The sequence below is a fragment of the Panthera tigris genome, chromosome E2, assembly GCF_018350195.1.
Source record: "Panthera tigris isolate Pti1 chromosome E2, P.tigris_Pti1_mat1.1, whole genome shotgun sequence".
NCBI classification, from domain to species: Eukaryota; Metazoa; Chordata; class Mammalia; order Carnivora; family Felidae; genus Panthera; species Panthera tigris.
In genome coordinates, this window is record NC_056674.1 from 2,849,988 (window position 1) to 2,867,538 (window position 17,551).

General features: G+C 57.2%; 1 protein-coding gene across 2 annotated transcripts; it reads right to left on the reverse strand.

Annotated features, from left to right (window-relative positions):
• Positions 1 to 17: 17 nt before the first annotated feature.
• On the reverse strand, positions 18 to 16,776 carry U2AF2 (U2 small nuclear RNA auxiliary factor 2). 2 transcript variants are annotated; one of them, XM_042968103.1, is made up of 12 exons: positions 16,567 to 16,776; positions 12,824 to 12,959; positions 12,017 to 12,061; positions 11,641 to 11,744; positions 11,201 to 11,352; positions 9,786 to 9,902; positions 9,503 to 9,641; positions 4,690 to 4,769; positions 4,485 to 4,607; positions 4,079 to 4,177; positions 3,618 to 3,866; positions 18 to 770 (listed from the first exon to the last, which is right to left on the reverse strand). In XM_042968103.1, the coding sequence occupies exons 1-12, from the start codon at positions 16,613 to 16,615 to the stop codon at positions 636 to 638; spliced, it is 1,428 nt and encodes a 475-aa protein (XP_042824037.1). In that variant the 5' UTR covers positions 16,616 to 16,776; the 3' UTR covers positions 18 to 635. The 2 variants fall into 2 exon arrangements, with proteins under 2 accessions (XP_042824037.1, XP_042824038.1); XM_042968104.1 differs by having other exon boundaries at positions 4,091 to 4,177; positions 16,567 to 16,774.
• Between the last annotated feature and the right edge of the window lie 775 nt (positions 16,777 to 17,551).

Below are 17,551 nucleotides of genomic sequence, written 5' to 3' on the forward strand. Positions count from 1 at the left end.
ACAGCAGCTCCGTAAAGTAAAATACAACAAAATGTTTAATGAGCAAATTCGTCTTAGCAAATATGAAACTGCCACAGAGAGGAGAGGGACGGGGCCACGGGGCTGGGGCACAGGTCGGGGAAGACTAAGGAGAAGAGAATCAACTACGTAAGAAACCGGGGAGGGGGGGCACCAGGGAGAGGACCAGAGGCCAAGAGGACGGGAGCTGTGGTCCTGGAAAGGGAGAAGGCAGGGCTCTGGGGGTCGGACAACAAAATTCAAAATAGTTTGGCCATAAAATATAAACACACTATGTTTCTACGGTGGGGAAGGGGAGAAAGAGGGTAAAAGGGAGGAGAGGCTGTTTTGGGGAGGGGCTCTGGGGGTCCTACCCCGCCCTGCTGTGCACCCCCTCCCCATCCCGACCCCTTCCCTCTGTGTCTGGGTGCATGTATCTGTGTGGGCCTGTGCGCGCACTTCCCCAATTCCCCTCCCCACCCCAACCCCCACCCCACCCTAATTGCTGCCATTCCAGTTGCTGCCGGCTGTCATTCGGCTGTCACTCCTCTGCCCATCTTCTTCAGAGGGAGAAAAGAGGGGGGGTGGGAGGGGGAGCAGCCCCCAGCCAGCCCTGCCCCCACCCTCCCCCTCCACCTCTACCAGAAGTCCCGGCGGTGGTAAGAGTCGGGGTCACAGTATTTTGTGACAACCACTCTGTTGGCGAACTTGCGACCCGTCAGGCCCTGCATGGCTTTCTGGCAGTCAAACACAGAGGTGAACTCCACGAAGATCTGCGGGGATAAGAGACCGGTTGTGAAGGCAAGGTGGCCTTTCAGCCTCCAAGGACAAACTGACTCAGAGCAACCAGCCAGCATCTACCCAAAACCCAGAACTCCACAGGAGGGAGAGGGCCTCACTACAGGTTTGGGAGCATTTGGCCAACATCCTGCAGAACCCCAGGATCAAAGAGGCATGCAGAGTGAGAAAGAACAGAGGGGAGCTACAGTCAAGAGTCACATGGGACACCTGCATGCTCGCCAAGGAAAGAGGTGACTTGTGTGGAATGTCTTCCCTGTACCGGGCACTGCGCCGGGTGCTCCCCAAGCTCCCCCCAAGGGCCATGTTCTCCCCAGAGGACAGATGAAGGGAAGCTCAGAAATTAAGATTCAAACCCAAGGTGATAAAAAAAAAAAAAAAAAAAAAAAAAAAAAAAATCCCAGATATTTGACCCAATGAAGTTTCTCATCTTGTTTAAACCACTTTACAGGAAGTGGAGGGAGGGAGAGTATAATACCAGCCTAATTCTGAATATGGGATTCTGTTAATACAAATCTGACCTATTGCTTCAACAAAATGGCGGGGGGGCAGAGACAATTATGTAGAACTGATAAATTTCGATAAAGTTTTATTAAACAAAATGGCATGAATCCTTGTTTGGATCCTTAAACAATATAAAAAAGTCTTTTGAGACGGTAAAGGAAATCTGAACACAAACTTAAATACATCCTCAGGATAATTTTGTTACTGTAATAACAGTATTGTAGCTTCATTAAGATTTTTTTTAGAAATGATCTGTTAAAACGTTTAGAGCGGCACTTCTCAAAACCAGCTTGTGTGTCCCCAGGCGACATTCTGCAATGTCTGGAGACATTTTTGGTGGTCACAAAGGGGGATCCGATGCTACCATCTAGGAGGTGCTTCCATTTACTGGGTGGAGGCTGGGAATGGAGCTTAACATCCAAAAAGCACACAGCACAGAACCTAAAGCAAGTTTTACCAGGCCCCAAATATTAATAGTTCAGATATTATAGAAATGCCCTTGTCACAGGTAAAATTTGGAAATCTGCTTTAAATTATCTTAGGGAAAAAAAAGGGAAACTGGGAAGCTAAATATAGAAATTAAGAATGACTAGATATGGATAACCTGAAGCTGGGTGATGGAGCATCACAACGCTGCTATGTATGCTCAATACAACTTAAATGATGTACTATATACGCCACTACGATAACTCTACTCTTATAAATGTTTGAAAAGAACGAAAAGTTTCAAAACAAAAGAGGCAGGATGATCCCAGAGACCAGCCAGGTCTTCCCATTCATCCTTCCCACAAGTATTTACTCCACCTCTCAAGCGCCAGCCTCCATTCCAGCATCTGTCCTAGCACTGACTGCAAAGGACATGCGGGGAGTGGGTGTTTCTGCCACACAGTGAGGACCGGGCAGGAAAACGGGAGAGGACATAATGCCCATCCGCCCCCTCCCCTCACCCAAGCCCTATCGTCCCTTGGCCCCCGGATGCTCTTTCCACTGCTTCCTGGGCAAGTTCATCCAGCTGACACCAAAACAGGGATCAGTATGTTGACGACACCTACACTTCTATCAGACCTCATGCCTGGGACGAAGCTCTGTCCTGCTCACAGCTTCCTACACATCTCCGCTGAGGTGTCAACCTGCCCATCGACACTGACCCCCTCCCCCACAAACCTGCTCAACCCCCTCCCTTCCTTCTCACCTGCCAGTTCCACCCAATCACCAAAGCCACAAGTCTGAGCCTTTTACTGGACTCCTCTTCCCCCTGCAGCATAACTCAAGTCAGTGGGCATTTACAGGTAATGTGCTTCTCAAATCCACGGACTTATTTCTCTCCGTCCTCCTGATCACCATCTTTCACCGAGCTGATCACAAGCTGTTAGCTGCCAAAGCTTCAGAGATCTTACCACTATCCCTTCTGCCCCCTCCAAATTCCCAGGCTGTGGAGTCCAGCCCTGCAGGGTAGAGGAGGTACCGGCTCTGTAATCCCTAGCCATCCCTACCTTATTCTAACGAACCGTCTCCATGTGCCAGGCCACAGACCACAGTTGGGACCTTTCAAAGGCTTCCTGCTCACTGCAGAGAACACCCAACATTCCTCTCGGGCCGATTTGCCACCCTGGGCCTCAGCCCCCAATCCCATCTGCTTTATTCTGCTCAGGCTACACCGGCCTGGTCACTGTCCCCAAAGATACCAGGAGATCTATGCTCACTGGGCTCCCTGGCCAGGACCCTACCTGCCTGCTGGGATAACCTAGTGTCACTTGGGCCTGCTTAATACCGCCTCTTGGCCTCCAATCTCAACACTGCATCCAGAGCATTCCTCCTCCCTTCCCAGGTACCACCTAAGGTGGCAGATATGTTGTCTGACAAGGCTGGCCCCAAGGACTTGGCCAGCTAAAGCCTGAATCACTAGGTGAGTGGCTGGATGAACCTAAGTCACCCCCTCTTTCATGCCTCCCAAGGAGAGCGGAAGGTGCAGACTCCTGGCAGGGGGCCACAAGTGACATGCCTCAGTGGGCTGGGAAATGTGACTGTATGGCCTGTGTCCTCTGAGGTAGGGCCCAGAAGGCTGCCGTGGGAGTCCAGAGTCGCACAGGGAAGCTTAGTGAGTACCTGGCACCCAGGAGACACAAGCGTGCTTGCTGCTATTGAGACCAATGGTCAGCACTTTTCTCCCCACTGCACAGACAAGACCAAACCGCTTGCGAGAGATCATGAGACAGACCGAAGCTATGACAGTTGCAGGCCACACTCCCTGGGGACCCCACACCATGCGGGGAAAGGTGAGGGGAAGGGTGGGCACGCACGCACGCACACGCACGCACCTTTCCACAGCCGGGCACCTCGACGCCGTCCACAGGCCGGGGGATCTCAATGGACTTGACGAGCCCATACTTGCTGCACTCATCCCGCACGTCCTCCACAATCTCCTCGTACTCCTCGTCGTCCAGCAGCTCCTCAGGCAGCACCATGTTCATGAGGCACAGGACCTCAGTCGGGTGGCCGCCCATCTGCACCTGGGAGCTCATCAGGCCTGGCACTTGCAGGGTCACGGGGGTCTGGTTGATGGTGCTCTGTGGGGCAAAGGGCAGAGCAGTCACAGCCAAGGCCACACCAGCTGCCCAGAGGCCTACCCAGGGAAAACCAGGCCCTGCCCCTGTAAGGCTCAGGTGCCCACTCAGCACCACCAAAAAGCCAGAGCCAAAGACTTAGAAGGACCTCCTCCCAGCCCCACCCACCCCACCCCACCCCCAGGTGTCCCTCTAGCCAATGGAAAATGACGTGCCGGGGGGCTCACCAGCGTGGCATTCTTGGCTCCCACACTTGCCCTCTGCACGAGCAGTTTCTTATCCCCCAGCTGCATCCCGTTCAGCCCTGCGATGGCCTGTGTTTGAAGGACGAGGGGTGGGGGGGGGGGTGCGGCGAAGAGGTGCGGGTTAGGGGCCAGGAGCTTGACACCTCCCCACAAGCCCCAATACCCCAGAGCCGGGCATTGGTGGGGGAGAGGGGAAGGCAAAGGGGTCAGAGCTTGGAAAGAGCCAGAACCGAGGGTAAGGGCTCAAGTCCCCCACGCAGGGCCCCGCTGCAGGCCGGCCTCCTCCCGCCCATCCAGAGGAGGGGAGACCAGTGTGGACACAGAGCAAGGTGCAGGGCAAGGACGGACGAAGCAGCACCAGGGGCCCGGGGCTCACCTGATCTGTAACGTTGATGTCCACGTACTCACAGAAGGCATAGCCCTTGGAGAGCCCCGTGGCACTGTCCTTGACCAGGTTGAAGGCCTTGAGAGGCCCGAACGATGTCAGCAGCTCTTTCACCTGAGACAGGGCCGCAACTCTGTCAGGGCTGGTTTGGGTAAAGGCTGGGAGGGGAGCAGTCAGGAGGCGGCGAGGGGTCTACCTGGTCATCATTCAGGTAATTGGGTAAGCCCCCGATGAACAGCTTGTGGGCAGAGTCCGGGACCACGGTGGACACAACTCCTGGGGGAAAAGGGGAGTAAGTAGGCTTTGGTCCCCAAGGCAGGAGCTTTACCCAGCACACAGGGACAGGCCCATTACGCCTGTTGTGGTGACAACAGGCCCACATCCCGCAATCCACAAGCTTACCCCAGGCATAGCAGCCCAGCCACGGCTGACAGAAACGGGTCTCCCACACCTGCCCAGCCTCCGAGCGCCCCAACAGCAGCTCTCCTTGGGGCGCGTGGCGGCACGACAGCAGACAGCCCCGGCGGGAGCCCCAAAGATGCAAGCTCATGTCCCAAACCCGCCAACCACGGCAGGTCATGTCTGCGCTCATCCCACGGGCACACCCACCCCCCTTCCACATCTCTCAGGCCACAGCTCCACCCCCTTCCCTACCACCCGATGTCTAGCTCAGGTCTCCAGCTCAGGTCTCCGGCTGACCCTCGGTCCCTTCCTCTGTGGTCCTGCACATTTCACGACTACAACAGCCCGGCACTGTCACACACAGCAGACCAGGGAGTGCCTCGGTGAGGCCTGCTGCTCAGGGTCCAGGGTCCACGAGGGCAGGGACGTGCCCAGTTCACTCAGTACCCAGACCCTGGAGCCCAGGAGGGCTGTCACAGTGCAGTCACACCAGCAGAATGCCTTTAACGACCACTCTGCGTCTACCCCAACCCTACCATCTCCACTCGTCTTTGGATTCAGGGGCCTGCCAGGTGGCTCAGCCCAGGGTCCTAACACCTCCCGGAGGCTCCCATCAGGCGTGAGCTACCCAGGGCTTGAAGGAAGGGAAACACCACCCACCCAGCCTGACCGGTTCCTGACTTTCCAAGTCCAGACCCTCCCTCAATGGCTGCATGGCCTGGCCCTCCTCTGCAGTCCACACCAAGTGGCTGCGCCCCACTTCCTCCTGACCTGGGGAGGGACAGGGGGGCCTCAGACCCAAAGCAGGGTGTGCCCTCTCCCACCACCCCAGCCACTCTGACCACCAGAGCCGAGCACCACCAGGGTGTCCGAAGGAGGATAAGCAGAGGCCACAGGCCAGGCCCTGCACATCAAACTCGTGAAACCCGATGCCTTGATGCTCTCCAAAGCCGTATCGCAGCAAGACGCGACAGACTAAGGCACAGGAAGGAATTAGTCCCCTGCAGTCGCCCAGAAAGAGGGGCCTCCAAGCACCCCCCCCCCCACCCCCATCAATCACGACCCCACAGGTAGCTCTCAGCAAGCTACGGGCTTTGCCTACACAGGCACCACCGCTCTGACCGACGGCAGACAAGCACACCAGCAGGAGTCTCATCACCCCAACAGGGCAGTGCCAGAGCCAGGGGAGCCTCAGCCATCAGGCCCAGGCTGTGCCAGGCACCCCAGGGAAGCACAGAGTGGCGAGGGCATTGGGGATGGAGGCTCAAACCCAGGATGCAGCCCCAAGTGAGCCTCCCTGAGCCTTGGTGTTCTCATCTATGAACCAGGGAGAAACCTCACACCTACAACAGAGAATGGCTCACAAGGCCCACCCCTAAAACGGGGCCTGAGGCAAGGCTGGCCAGGACCAGCGAGATGCCAAGGTCCCAGTGGCTGCAGACCCCGTGTGGACAAAAGTTCTGAAGCTGGGCAGAAGGACTCACGCGAGGGTAATGCAAACTGGGAGCCCAGGTCAGTCCTGGTGCCCAAAATCAAGCCCTCGACAACATCCCCTCCCAACACAATGGGCAGGCTCCTCCCTGATCACACAGCCGCTTCCCTCAGAGGGGCCACGGGGCACTCCCCTCTCATCCTCAATCTTGAAGCCTCACCTCCTCCCAAAGGCCATGCTGTACCAACGACCAAGCAATCCTTTCTCGTGCACTTCCTCCTCAGCAGAGGGACCCTGCTACATGCGCTAACCACAGAGCCTGGCAGAGCAGGGCCCTGCTGAGGGAGCAGGTGCAGAGGCAAAGCCCCACTGGCAGGAGTCCAGTGGGGGAGAGCACCAAGCACAAAGCCTGGCAGCGGGAAGGTGTGGAGGGCCAAACTGAATTCACAAACTCAAAGGGTTCTGTGCTTTCCTGCCTCCAAAGACAGCTCTGGCTCTCCCTGCCGCCCCCCCTTATCTTAAAGGACAGTCAGGACCCCACATCAGCCCTGAACAGCTGGGCCTGACTTTGGTGGGAACGAATTTAACGTTTCATGACTCCAGGTGATGCATATTTACTTTCAAGTCAACACGATTCCATCAAGACAAGGAAGTCACTTTCCAGGTTCCTGAATTGTTTCTCTTCCAACCACAAATACCTGAACTTTATCAAACACTTTCCCCTTTAGCCTCTTTATATAATAAGATTGACTTACTCTCTTCTGAAAAGCAAAGATCAAAACGTGAACCTCACCATGGAAAAAGCCCGAGCGGAGGATGCTTAACCTGCAGACAGATTCACACTTCCTGCGACGTCCCACTACCCGCCCAGGCCCCTCTGGACAGGCAAACCTCAAGTGAGAAGATCCACGAGTGACCCTTCAGCTGTTTAATCACAGCAACAGCCCTTCCATCAAGGGGAAGACCACCCCGAGCCGCTGTCCCTGGACGGGAGATGTCCACTCCCACAGGGTGAAGGACACACGCAGAAGGCAGCACAAGAAGATGGCAGAGTGACGACTCTGGACACAAGCCAGGTCCCCTGGGAGACCACTAATCATGCCCTTGCCTTGCTGGCCTTCTGAGATGGGCTCACAGTCTCCACAATGGCAACAGGCAAACCTTTCAATGAAAAACCAGGCGACAAATATTTTCAGTCTGTCACACAGTCCTGACACAGGATCTCTGTCACCCAACTTGGCCACTCCAACACAAAAACACAGATAATAAGCAATGAGTGGGCTGGGCTATGTGCCAATAAATCGTTAAAAAACAGGCAGGGGGGACCTGACTAGCTCAGTTGGTACAGCATGTGCCTCTTGATTTCAGGTGCATGAGTTTGAGCTCCACGTTGGGTTTGAAGCCCACTTTAAAATTTTTTGTGTTAGTATTTATTCATTTTTTTGATAAAGACAGAGCACGAGTTGGGGAGAGGCAGAGAAAGAGACACAGAATCCAAAGCAGGCTCCAGGCTCTGAACTGTCAGCACAGAGCCCAACGTGGGGCTCGAACTCACGGACCGTGAGATCATGACCTGAGCCAAAGTCAGACGCTCAACCGACTGAGCCACCCAGGTGCCCCAGGAGCCCACTTTATTTTATTTTTTTTTTTTAATTTTTTTTTTCAACGTTTTTTATTTATTTTTGGGACAGAGAGAGACAGAGCATGAACGGGGGAGGGGCAGAGAGAGAGAGGGAGACACAGAATCGGAAACAGGCTCCAGGCTCCGAGCCATCAGCCCAGAGCCTGATGCGGGGCTCAAACTCACAGACCGCGAGATCGTGACCTGGCTGAAGTCGGACGCTTAACCGACTGCGCCACCCAGGCGCCCCGGAGGAGCCCACTTTAAAGAAACAAACAGAAAGCTACGTGTGGCCTCCTACCTGTCACCTGCTGACCATGTACTTACTATAGGGCTGTCACAAATATTAACACGATCCACAGCCTACTTGAGGCAGAGCCTGACGCAGCAGGCAGCAGCAACCGGTTATAAAAATATAACACCCTGAATTTACTTAACAAAAAAACAATATTCCATAGCTCCACCTGGGAAACGGTCCCACAGATGCGTGCACAAAAACAAGGTCATCAGGCTGTGCATTTAGAGGGCATCAGCATGTGTCATGCGTCGTTTCTTGAAAGAATTAAAGAAATCCACTGAATTTACCAAATTATTACAGCGGAAGACACTGGAGACAAGCTGGGGAACCAGCCTCCAGTCCTGAGGCGCCTGCCAGCCTCCCTGGGACTCCAAGTCCCTGACTCTGCCAAGAGTGGACCCAATTTCTAAAAGGTGTCCTTCGGTGCAAAGCCTCGGCCAGCTGCTTACTTGCTCCCCACCCAGAGCACCAGTGCTCACCTACCTTTCCTGGGAGAACGCCAGGGGCCTGAGACGACAGAACTGGCTCCCCCAAGCCCACAACACTCCCACAGAGGCCCCAATCCTCACTTACACCCGTCTGCCCACAGGGGCCCGCAAACAGCCTGGAGGTCGAGTCAGGCCTGCTGTCTGTTTCTGTACTTCCCGCTACTGCAGGACCCGTGGGTATTTTATGAAACCAAAACGTTGCCGAGCGTAACTGATAAAGGATGTGGCGCACAGCGAGGCCCGTTCAATTAGGTATCACAGGAGGCTGCGTGCAGACTACACCATCGCCACAGAACAGTCGTGACCAAAATGTACGGCTCACGAAACCAAAAACATTCACTCTCCGACCCTCTGCAGAATAAGCTTGCTGGCCCCAGGTCTGCCGTGCTCTCTACTGACCAGGACCGGACACAGCTATGGGGCACGGCCCGGAGCACGAGACTGAAGAGAAACTAGGACCAAAATAGGAGGGAACACCCAGATGCCGACCTCACACTGGGAACTCAATTGCAAACCGCTAACCTGCTTGTGCTCACACTGACCTCCCAGGTCCCAGAAAAGGAACGACAGGACAGGCAGGCTGCAAGCCCCTCACCTCCCTCGACGCCTCCCACGACCCTGGCTCTGCCACTTATGAGCTGTGCATCCTCAAGCGGGGAGGACACCAAGCTCTAAAGGTTTGGGGAAACGGATGAGAAGCACTCACACCACTTCCCAAGCAGCTCTGGCTGGGTCGGGGAGAGAAGGGCGGACGAGTCCCCCACTCACCAGGCACGTAGACAGAGGGGTTCTCCGACATGCCAGGCAGGGGCTGGTAGTCATGAGGCCTGCGGATCTTCAGCGACTGGCCTTGGAAGATGATGCCATCAAAAGCCATGGCCTGGGTGGTCTCATCCACGGAGCGAAACTGCAAGAGAAGCGGGTGGTGAGGGTCAGGGAACCCAGCAGACAACAGCCTGCAAAAGGGCCTAGGGCAAACAAGAGCTGCTACAGAGCCACAGGGACCAGGAGGAACACACACTTCCCTGAGCCCACCGTGCACCCAGCTCACCTCCAAGAAAGCAAAGTTCTTGTCCTGGTTAATCTGCACAGCCAAGACAGGGTTGCCAGGGGCCTGGGTCAGCCCCCCAAGGCGCATCTGGGCGTTGAAGAAATCCATCATGGCCTCCTGCAGAGGGAATAGGAGACAGGGGGGGGCGGGGGAAGGGAGGTGGAGAGAGGAGGGGAGGGTGAGAGAGGGAGACACAGACGGGTTTGGGGGTGAGGGGAAGGGAGGGGGTGGGGAAGGGTGGAAGAAGGGAGGGAACAGTGAAATAGAAATGGGGGCAGAGAGACCAATAGTAGGAACAGAAGCAGTAGAAAAATGGGAGAACAGGGAGGAAGGAGGCAGAAGCAAGAGGACAGCCAGAGGCCAGGAGCGTGGGGCAGGCCACAGGGGCCCCAACCAGAGAAGAGACGTCATTCAAGAAAAGTGCAGGGAGACAGTGACAACAGAGAGTAAAAAGCACGAGATAGAGAGAACAGAAAACGAAACGTAAAAAAAAAAAAAAAACCGTCCAATAGCGACAAGAAGAAAGCAGTAAGGAAGCAAGAAAGAAAAACCCAGCAGGGACACAGAGCACCAAGTCAGAGAAAAAGAGGAGTGAAGGGACAGGGACAGGGAAGGTGGAGGAGAGGAGGGCAAGGGTGGGAGGGCGGGCGGGAGGGGAGGAGAAAAGAGTGATGTGGCGGGATCTGGCCCTGGAGTCCGGGGGCTGCTTTATCAAACGTAGCAAAGTGCAGGTTGAGAAAGTCAGAATGGACCTTACTTGCCTTCGACGACGGTAGCAAACTTTTTGTTGCTACGAGGGATCTCAGCCCCACAATATTTCACTTTAAAGAGAAATGGAAACAACTCTTTGATCTCGGGATTCTCGGGGTGCCATGGGAAGGGGTTGGGGAGAGGGGGAGGGGAGAGGAGCGGTGGGGAAGGTAGGGGAGGTCAGGGCCATCAAAAACAAAAGAGCAGCGACCATGGGAGGGACGTGGGGAGAGGATGGGAACAGGCGGCAGAGAACCAGAGACGTGTCAGAGAAAACCGAGGGGAGCGTGCGTCTGTGTGTGTGTGTGTGTGTGTGTGTGTGTGTGTGTGTGTATGCGCGCGTGAGAGTCTCCCTCTCTGTCTCTCTCGAAACGGACTCGTGGATTTTCGTAGGTTCATTATGTGTGTGCTTGATCCCTGGGTTGCTGGAGGAGGTTGGGAGAGGGGAGACGGGAGAGGGGAAGAGGAGGGAGGGAGAGGGCCACCCCCAGCCCGGCCCCTGGCTGGCTCAACTCCATCGGTCCATCTGGGAGGGGGCCGGGGGGCCTTGCAGGAGCAGAATCTGACCCGTGCAGGTAGGGGGAGGGAAGGGGGGGGAGGGGAGGAATGGGTACGGGAATCGGGGAGAGGGTAGGGGCAGGGAAAAGGCAGGGGGCGGGCAGTACCTCAGTGATGCCAAAGGGGATGTTGCCCACGTAGAGACGCCGGGCCTGTCTGGTCATCTGGCTCCCGACCACGGGCACCGGCGTCGGGGTCACAGCCAGGCCGTCAGGGGTCATGGTGGGGAGAAGGGCGGTGGCTGGAATCTGACCCGCGGCTTCAAGAGGGGAACAACAGGATTAGATGGCAACAGGGCAATCCCCTACACCCCCCACCCCGTTCAGGGACCACCGCACACCTGGGAGGGCGGCTCCACATGGACCAGTCCCACCGAGGCCTCATCCAGGCCCCCAGCACCTACTCCACGGGAGGCTTCAGAAAGGCAGAAGCCAGAGAGCCCAGGGCACGAACCTCATCGTCCCTCACCACCCCACCCACCAAGAACAGGGTCTGTTCTCTCAACCACCCAGCAAGTTAAAGTAAGGAAGCGGCGGCCCCAGCCCACCTTGCATGGCCTTGTACTGCATGGGGGTGATGTGCTCAAAGCCAGGTGGCGGTACATCCCAGTATTTACGGACCTTCTTCTTCTTTTCGTGGCGGGGGGAGCGACTGGGAGGGCGGGAGGGGAGAGTGGGGCAGGACAACCTCAGTCTGACCAAAGGTGGGCCTGTGAGCCCCCCCAGGCCCCCCAGCCCCCCACCAGCAGTGCAGCACTCTCCAGAAGGGAGAGGATCTGGGTCAGGGCCGCGCCCAGGCCTGGGGGAGGTGCCGGTCTCAAGGCAGTGCTTGGGCCAGGGCTGGACAAGGACAGGGCAGGGTTCAGGGGGGAGAGGGCAAAGGGAGGGGACGTCGGAGTAGAAGGGGCAGGAAGAGAAGCTCACATCAATCCACCGTGCTCCTCTTTAGCGCCTCTGGTCAAAGGTTTGCTGGGGGGTGGGAGGGAAAGGTATGGGGAGGGGTGACTGGGGACCCTTGTCTTCCCCACACGCCACACCTCCCCAAGGGCTCCGAGCTCCAGGGCTGGGGGCAGGGCCGAGGTGAACAAGCAACAAGCAGGCCCCCTCGGCCCTGCCATTCCCCCCAACCTCCCCATCCCAGGAAAGAGGAACTACGAGAGAAGGGCCACACAGACCACTTTCTACTTGGAGAAACTGAGATGGAACGAAGCAGAACTTCCACCTGCCCACCCTTCCTCACCTAAGGGGACAGAGAACAAACAGGGGACCCTGGGAAGGGGAAGGGAAAAGGCATTAAAAGAGCAGAAGGCAGCTAAAGGTGGGGGGGGGGGGGGGAGGAGACGCTGCCCCCCCCCCCCCAAGAACTCCCTGTTCTCAGAAGGCAGAGCACAGGCCTCAGAAGACCATCCCAAGAGAACCACAGAAAGACAGCAGGGGGCGAAAAAGGAAGGGGCCCTAGGAGACAGGGGCTGGGGCAGCCCTCACGAAGAAGGAAACAGTCGATGCCCTGACGCTAGACTCACCTCCAAGAACCTACTGCCCCCACCGACCCATCAGAAACTAAACTCTAGAAACAACTGAACTCGAGACAGACAAGCCCCAGACCCCTCCCCCAGACACAGAGAAGAGCCACAGAGGCCCAGGCACACCAGGTACATGTGCAGGGACACCCTACACCCACGCTAGCCCACCCCCACCTGTGCCCAGCCAGGGGTCCCCCAGCCCTGGTACCTTCGCCGCCGCCTGTCCCGGGAGGCGCTGCGCTGGTCCCGGTTGCGCCGGTCGCGGCTCCGGCTCCGGCGCTTGCGGTCCCGGCTTCGAGAGCGGCTGTGGCTACGCTTCCGGTGCCGGTTCTCCTTGTCTCTCTCTGGGCCAGGGGGAGGGGGAGGAGACTGAGCTGAGGGAGGACACGGCCCAGCCCACCCGCTCACTGGTGGCTATGCCCCAAGCCCCAGGGAGGCCACCCCCAAGGGGAAGGGATTCGATGGAGGAGGGGAGATAGCAGGCTTCCTGGGTCCACAAGCGAATCCAGGGACCTTAGGGGACCAAGGGGACGGGAGCTGGTTACCTGAGGGGAGAGGGCCTGGAAATGCCCCCGGGGTGTAAGATACCTGAGGACGCTCAGGAGGAGCTGGGGAGCCAGAGAAGACAGAGGAGGCTGGCTCCTGGTCCCCCTCGAGGGCTGAGGGGCCTGACCCCAGGGTCGTCCCTGAGAGGGGCAGGGCTAGAGGCTGGGGAATCAAGAGACCCAATGATGTTTTCCTGAATGAAGGAAACTGGCGACCCCTCAGGAAAGACCTCCTCAACCAGCTGGCACCCACAGCCCCACCATCAGGCCCCAGGCACCAGACAGAGATCTGATAGCCCCACAAAGCCAAGACACCCAACAGTCCCTTCCCAACCAGCTGAAGAATACAAGAGTCCCTCCTCTAGGGAGGTGCCCCTTCCTGAATTTGGGCTAAAGAGGAGGTGCCAGGAGGAGTGTGCCCTGCCCACTCCGGCCCACTGCCCCTCGCAGGCTGGCATCCCAAACCACCCCTACCTGCCCATTGTCCCTCAAAGCCAGTACAAGAGAAACCAGGGTCCAGCCCCCAGTTGGCTCATACTTTTCGGGTGGCGCCTAGAACAGAGCACAGCCTTGCCTGTAAAACCAGACACCTCTGCTCAACAGACCTCTCACCTGGGAAGGAGGTGCAGGCCCTGTCACAGTATATTTCCTCACCCTTAGTTCAAAGACACCCCGGACTCCCCAACTACCCATGTCCAGGGACAGAAAAAGGAACAGACAATAAGGACAGGGCGTTAAAGTGGACTTTGGCCTCACCCGTACTACTTTATACTATACGCTTCTTCAGACAATTAAATATGAACTTTCTGTAGATTGAGTGTCAATTCCTGAACCACTCAGGAAAGGTGCTCCTTCCAAGCACCTCAGAAAACACACAGCAGCAAACACCAGAATGCTCCTGAGAGCAGGCTCCGTACTTAGTCCCACTTGCTCTCGATCCTCACCACTGCTTTGAGAAAACACTGTGGCCACTCAATAGGAAAAATGAGGCACAAGGAGCTCGTGTAACTTGCCTGTGGCCAAAAAGCAACAAAAGAGTGAAGCCTGAATGTGAACAACGTAACATCAGCAAGTAGTTACCAACACCTGGGCACACATCTTAACACAAAGCAGGCAGAACTCACTAGGGTCTGCCTAGAACCACTAACGACAACATCATTAACTCCTTGAAAACTTAAGAAGTAAAAAAAAAAAAAAAAAAAAGACTGGAAGCAACACGAAGTAGAAGACAAACACGGAGGCCTGGCACTGGGCACAGGGAGGAGCTGTGGCCTTGGACCGCTGGCTTCACGCTTGTAAGAGGAGCAGGGTGTGAGCCCCAAGCACTTTTCCTGCCGCTGAGGTTCTGAAACAGACAAGGAGGCAGAGGGACCAACAGGAAATGGTGATGCCTGCAGGGGTGGCGGCTGAGATCAGACAAGGAACTTGATTCCCTGGAGACACAGGTGCGGCACACACAGGCAGGGGCTAAAGCTCAGAGGCCGGCCCACAAAGACAAAGATCCACAGGCAAGGCAACACGTGGACAGAGTTTCCTGCCTCCAGCACGAGAAAAGGAGCTTCGCCGCTCAAAATGCTGTGGGCACATTGTGGGAACAGCTCCACTAACCCAGGGGACATGCCAGGGCTGCGAGCGTGGCCTCCCAGTGCCGGTGGGGACACCCAGGGAGAACCCAGGCAGCACACGCACCAGCACCTCGCGGAAGAACTCAATCAGCTCCACCTGGCCGCCCGGCCTACTGCAACTTGGCCTCGCAGCCAGCCAGTCTCAAGAGGCGTTTCAGCTTTTTGCCTTACCAACGTGTATAAAACCCCGGAAAAACAACCCAACCTTTCCTTAGACAAAGGTTGTACCTACCCCAAGTGCGGGAGCACCTGGCAGAAAACATCTGAAAAACACCTTTCCCTGACGGTGCCAGTTGGGAGAGTGAAGACACGCCTCTCTCCTCAGTATTACACTAAGGACGTTTTCACAATAGAAGAGGCGTCACTTACTAGGCACTTCACGCATGCCAAGCCACACGCCACACGTTGGTACACGTTTACCCGCATTTAACCTCAGCTCTGCCTCTCACCAGCTGAAACCTGGGAGAAGTGTTTAAACTCTTTGAGCCACTTTTCTCGTCTGCAAAAGGAAGGAAATCATCAGCATCACATGGCGATTACAAGGATCCATTTAGAAAAACTACACAGGGCTTAACAAAGTGCCTGCCAATTGACAAGCGCCCAGAGTTTAACTATCAAGGATTGTTACTACCATCCTCGTTAATTCCAAAATCGCAGTGACAAAACAAAGAGTCAACGTACAAACCCCGACAAAACACAGAAATACGGAGGCAGCACAGCTGCTGGGCAACAAAGGTGTCCGAACCCAGGAACGCCCAACTCCAAAGCCCACATCACGTAGAAACAGACACCCCATGTGCGCTCTCCCCAGACGCTGTCTCCTAGGCCAGCCACCCCCGACCGACTTCTGGACAGGGTTCGCTGCGCCCCCCGTTCAGGCCTCCCAACGCGGGCAGCTTCTGCCTCAAGCCCCCCACCTTCGCTCTCAAAACGACCTAAAGACAGGACGAATTTTTGCAGCGCCTAACGACTGTCGTCGTCCGGACGTTCTTGCAGCCCCTGTGCTGCTTCGCACCAGCACGACCCCACGCCTTGCTAACTCGGTACCACCGGGGGCAACGTCCCCCGCCCTCATCTCCACGGCGACCAGATTTAGGAGGCTTAATCTGTGCCCTGAGACTGGACCGGACACGGGGGCCGCTCTCTAGCTGGGAGGGGACGAGACGCAAACACCCCGCGACCGTCGGGACTCCCAGAAGTCCCGTGTCGGAAGGACGCACGCGTGTCCTCTCTCACGAGCGACACCGCGTCACGCTTGCCGATACCCGGGCGGGGACCCAGCCGGGGCCCACGTGAAGGGGGTTAGCAACCGCCATTTTGGAACAAAGGGGGCGTGGAGACCCGGGCCGCTGGCCCGGCCGGAAGCGGAAGTGCCGGGGCAGCGGGAAAGAAAGGAGGCTTTGCGGGATCTGATACCTGTAATCTTTCAGTTTAAAAAAAAAAAAAACAAAACGGAAAAGAAAAGAGAACGGGGAGTCCGCGAGGGAACACCCGGCGGGTCCGCGCCGCCTCCGCCGCGGACCACGTGGGGTGTAGAACGGCGCGCGCCGCGCATGCGTCCAGGACCCGCGCCCGCCGCCCCCTCCTCTCTCCTCCCCTCCCCTCCAGCGCGCGGCGGCACGCCGGGTGGTCACGTGAACCAGGCGCGCGCCACGGAGCGGTGGGGGGGTGCGCAGCGCGGCCCTGAAAGGAGGGGGAAGAGAGGGGGGGAAAATGGCGGGGGACACGGAGAGAGGCCCGGAGCCGCCCCGCCCGCCGCCCCGCGCCCCCAGCGCCCTCACCTTGCTTATTTTCGTTGAGCTGCCGCTCGAACTCGTCGAAGTCCGACATGCTGAGGCGGCCGCGTAAGGGCCCTGTGCAGCTCTGGCCTCGCCTTGCCGCCCGCCCGCTCTGGCCGCTTCGGCTACTTCCGCCGCTCGCTTCGGCTACTTCCGGCCGCCGCCGGCGCTCCGCCGCCTCCTACCTAATCAAGCCCGGGCCGCCCGCCCCGCCCCGCCCCGGCTCCGCCCCTCACCCCGCCCGCCCGCCCGCCCACGAGGTGTCCCTCCCCCCTGCCCGAGCCTGGCTCCAAATAGCGTCGGCTATTTCCGGACCGTAGAAGAAATCGGGAGCGGCTGCTTCGGCTGATTCCGAAAACACCCGAAGCGAGGATTTCACCGGCTTCCCAGGCTATCGTAACTTTTCGGAAACTAGCTCCTCAACGTTCGGGTGTTTCCGTAGGTCCGCGCGTACCTCTGCGCCCAGCCCCCCCCCACCCCAAGGGTTCGGCTTCTTCCGACAATTCAAACCGTCCCAGTCTTTGGCTGCTCCAGCAGATTTCCCCCGCTCTTCTCCGCTGACCCTATCGAGCTACTTCCAACAATCAACCCTAACCGTGCGGAACTTCTGCACTTTCTGTAGATTTCCAGCACTCGCTCTCGGACCCAGCCAGAGGATTAAATCCTATGCCAAGGTTCGGCTCTTTCCGGACACTGCACTCACTCGCTCCTCCCCGGCCGGAGAACTTCGGCTCCTTCCGCCACCACTTCGGGAAGGCCTCACTCCCGGGAGACAGCTTCGGTTTTTTCCGGCGACGCTTCGGCTCCTTCCGGCTTCGGGAAGAGAAAAGGGAGGGAGGACAGAAGCGAGGTTGGTCAGGAGAAGGGCTACAGAAAAAGGGCGGAGTCCCGGCTCTCTGCACCTGGCTCTCCGGGTGGGGAGAGTGGAGGAAAAGAAGGACCGATCTCGCGGAGGGCCTCAGAAGGTTGCGCGAGACAAAAGCTGCCA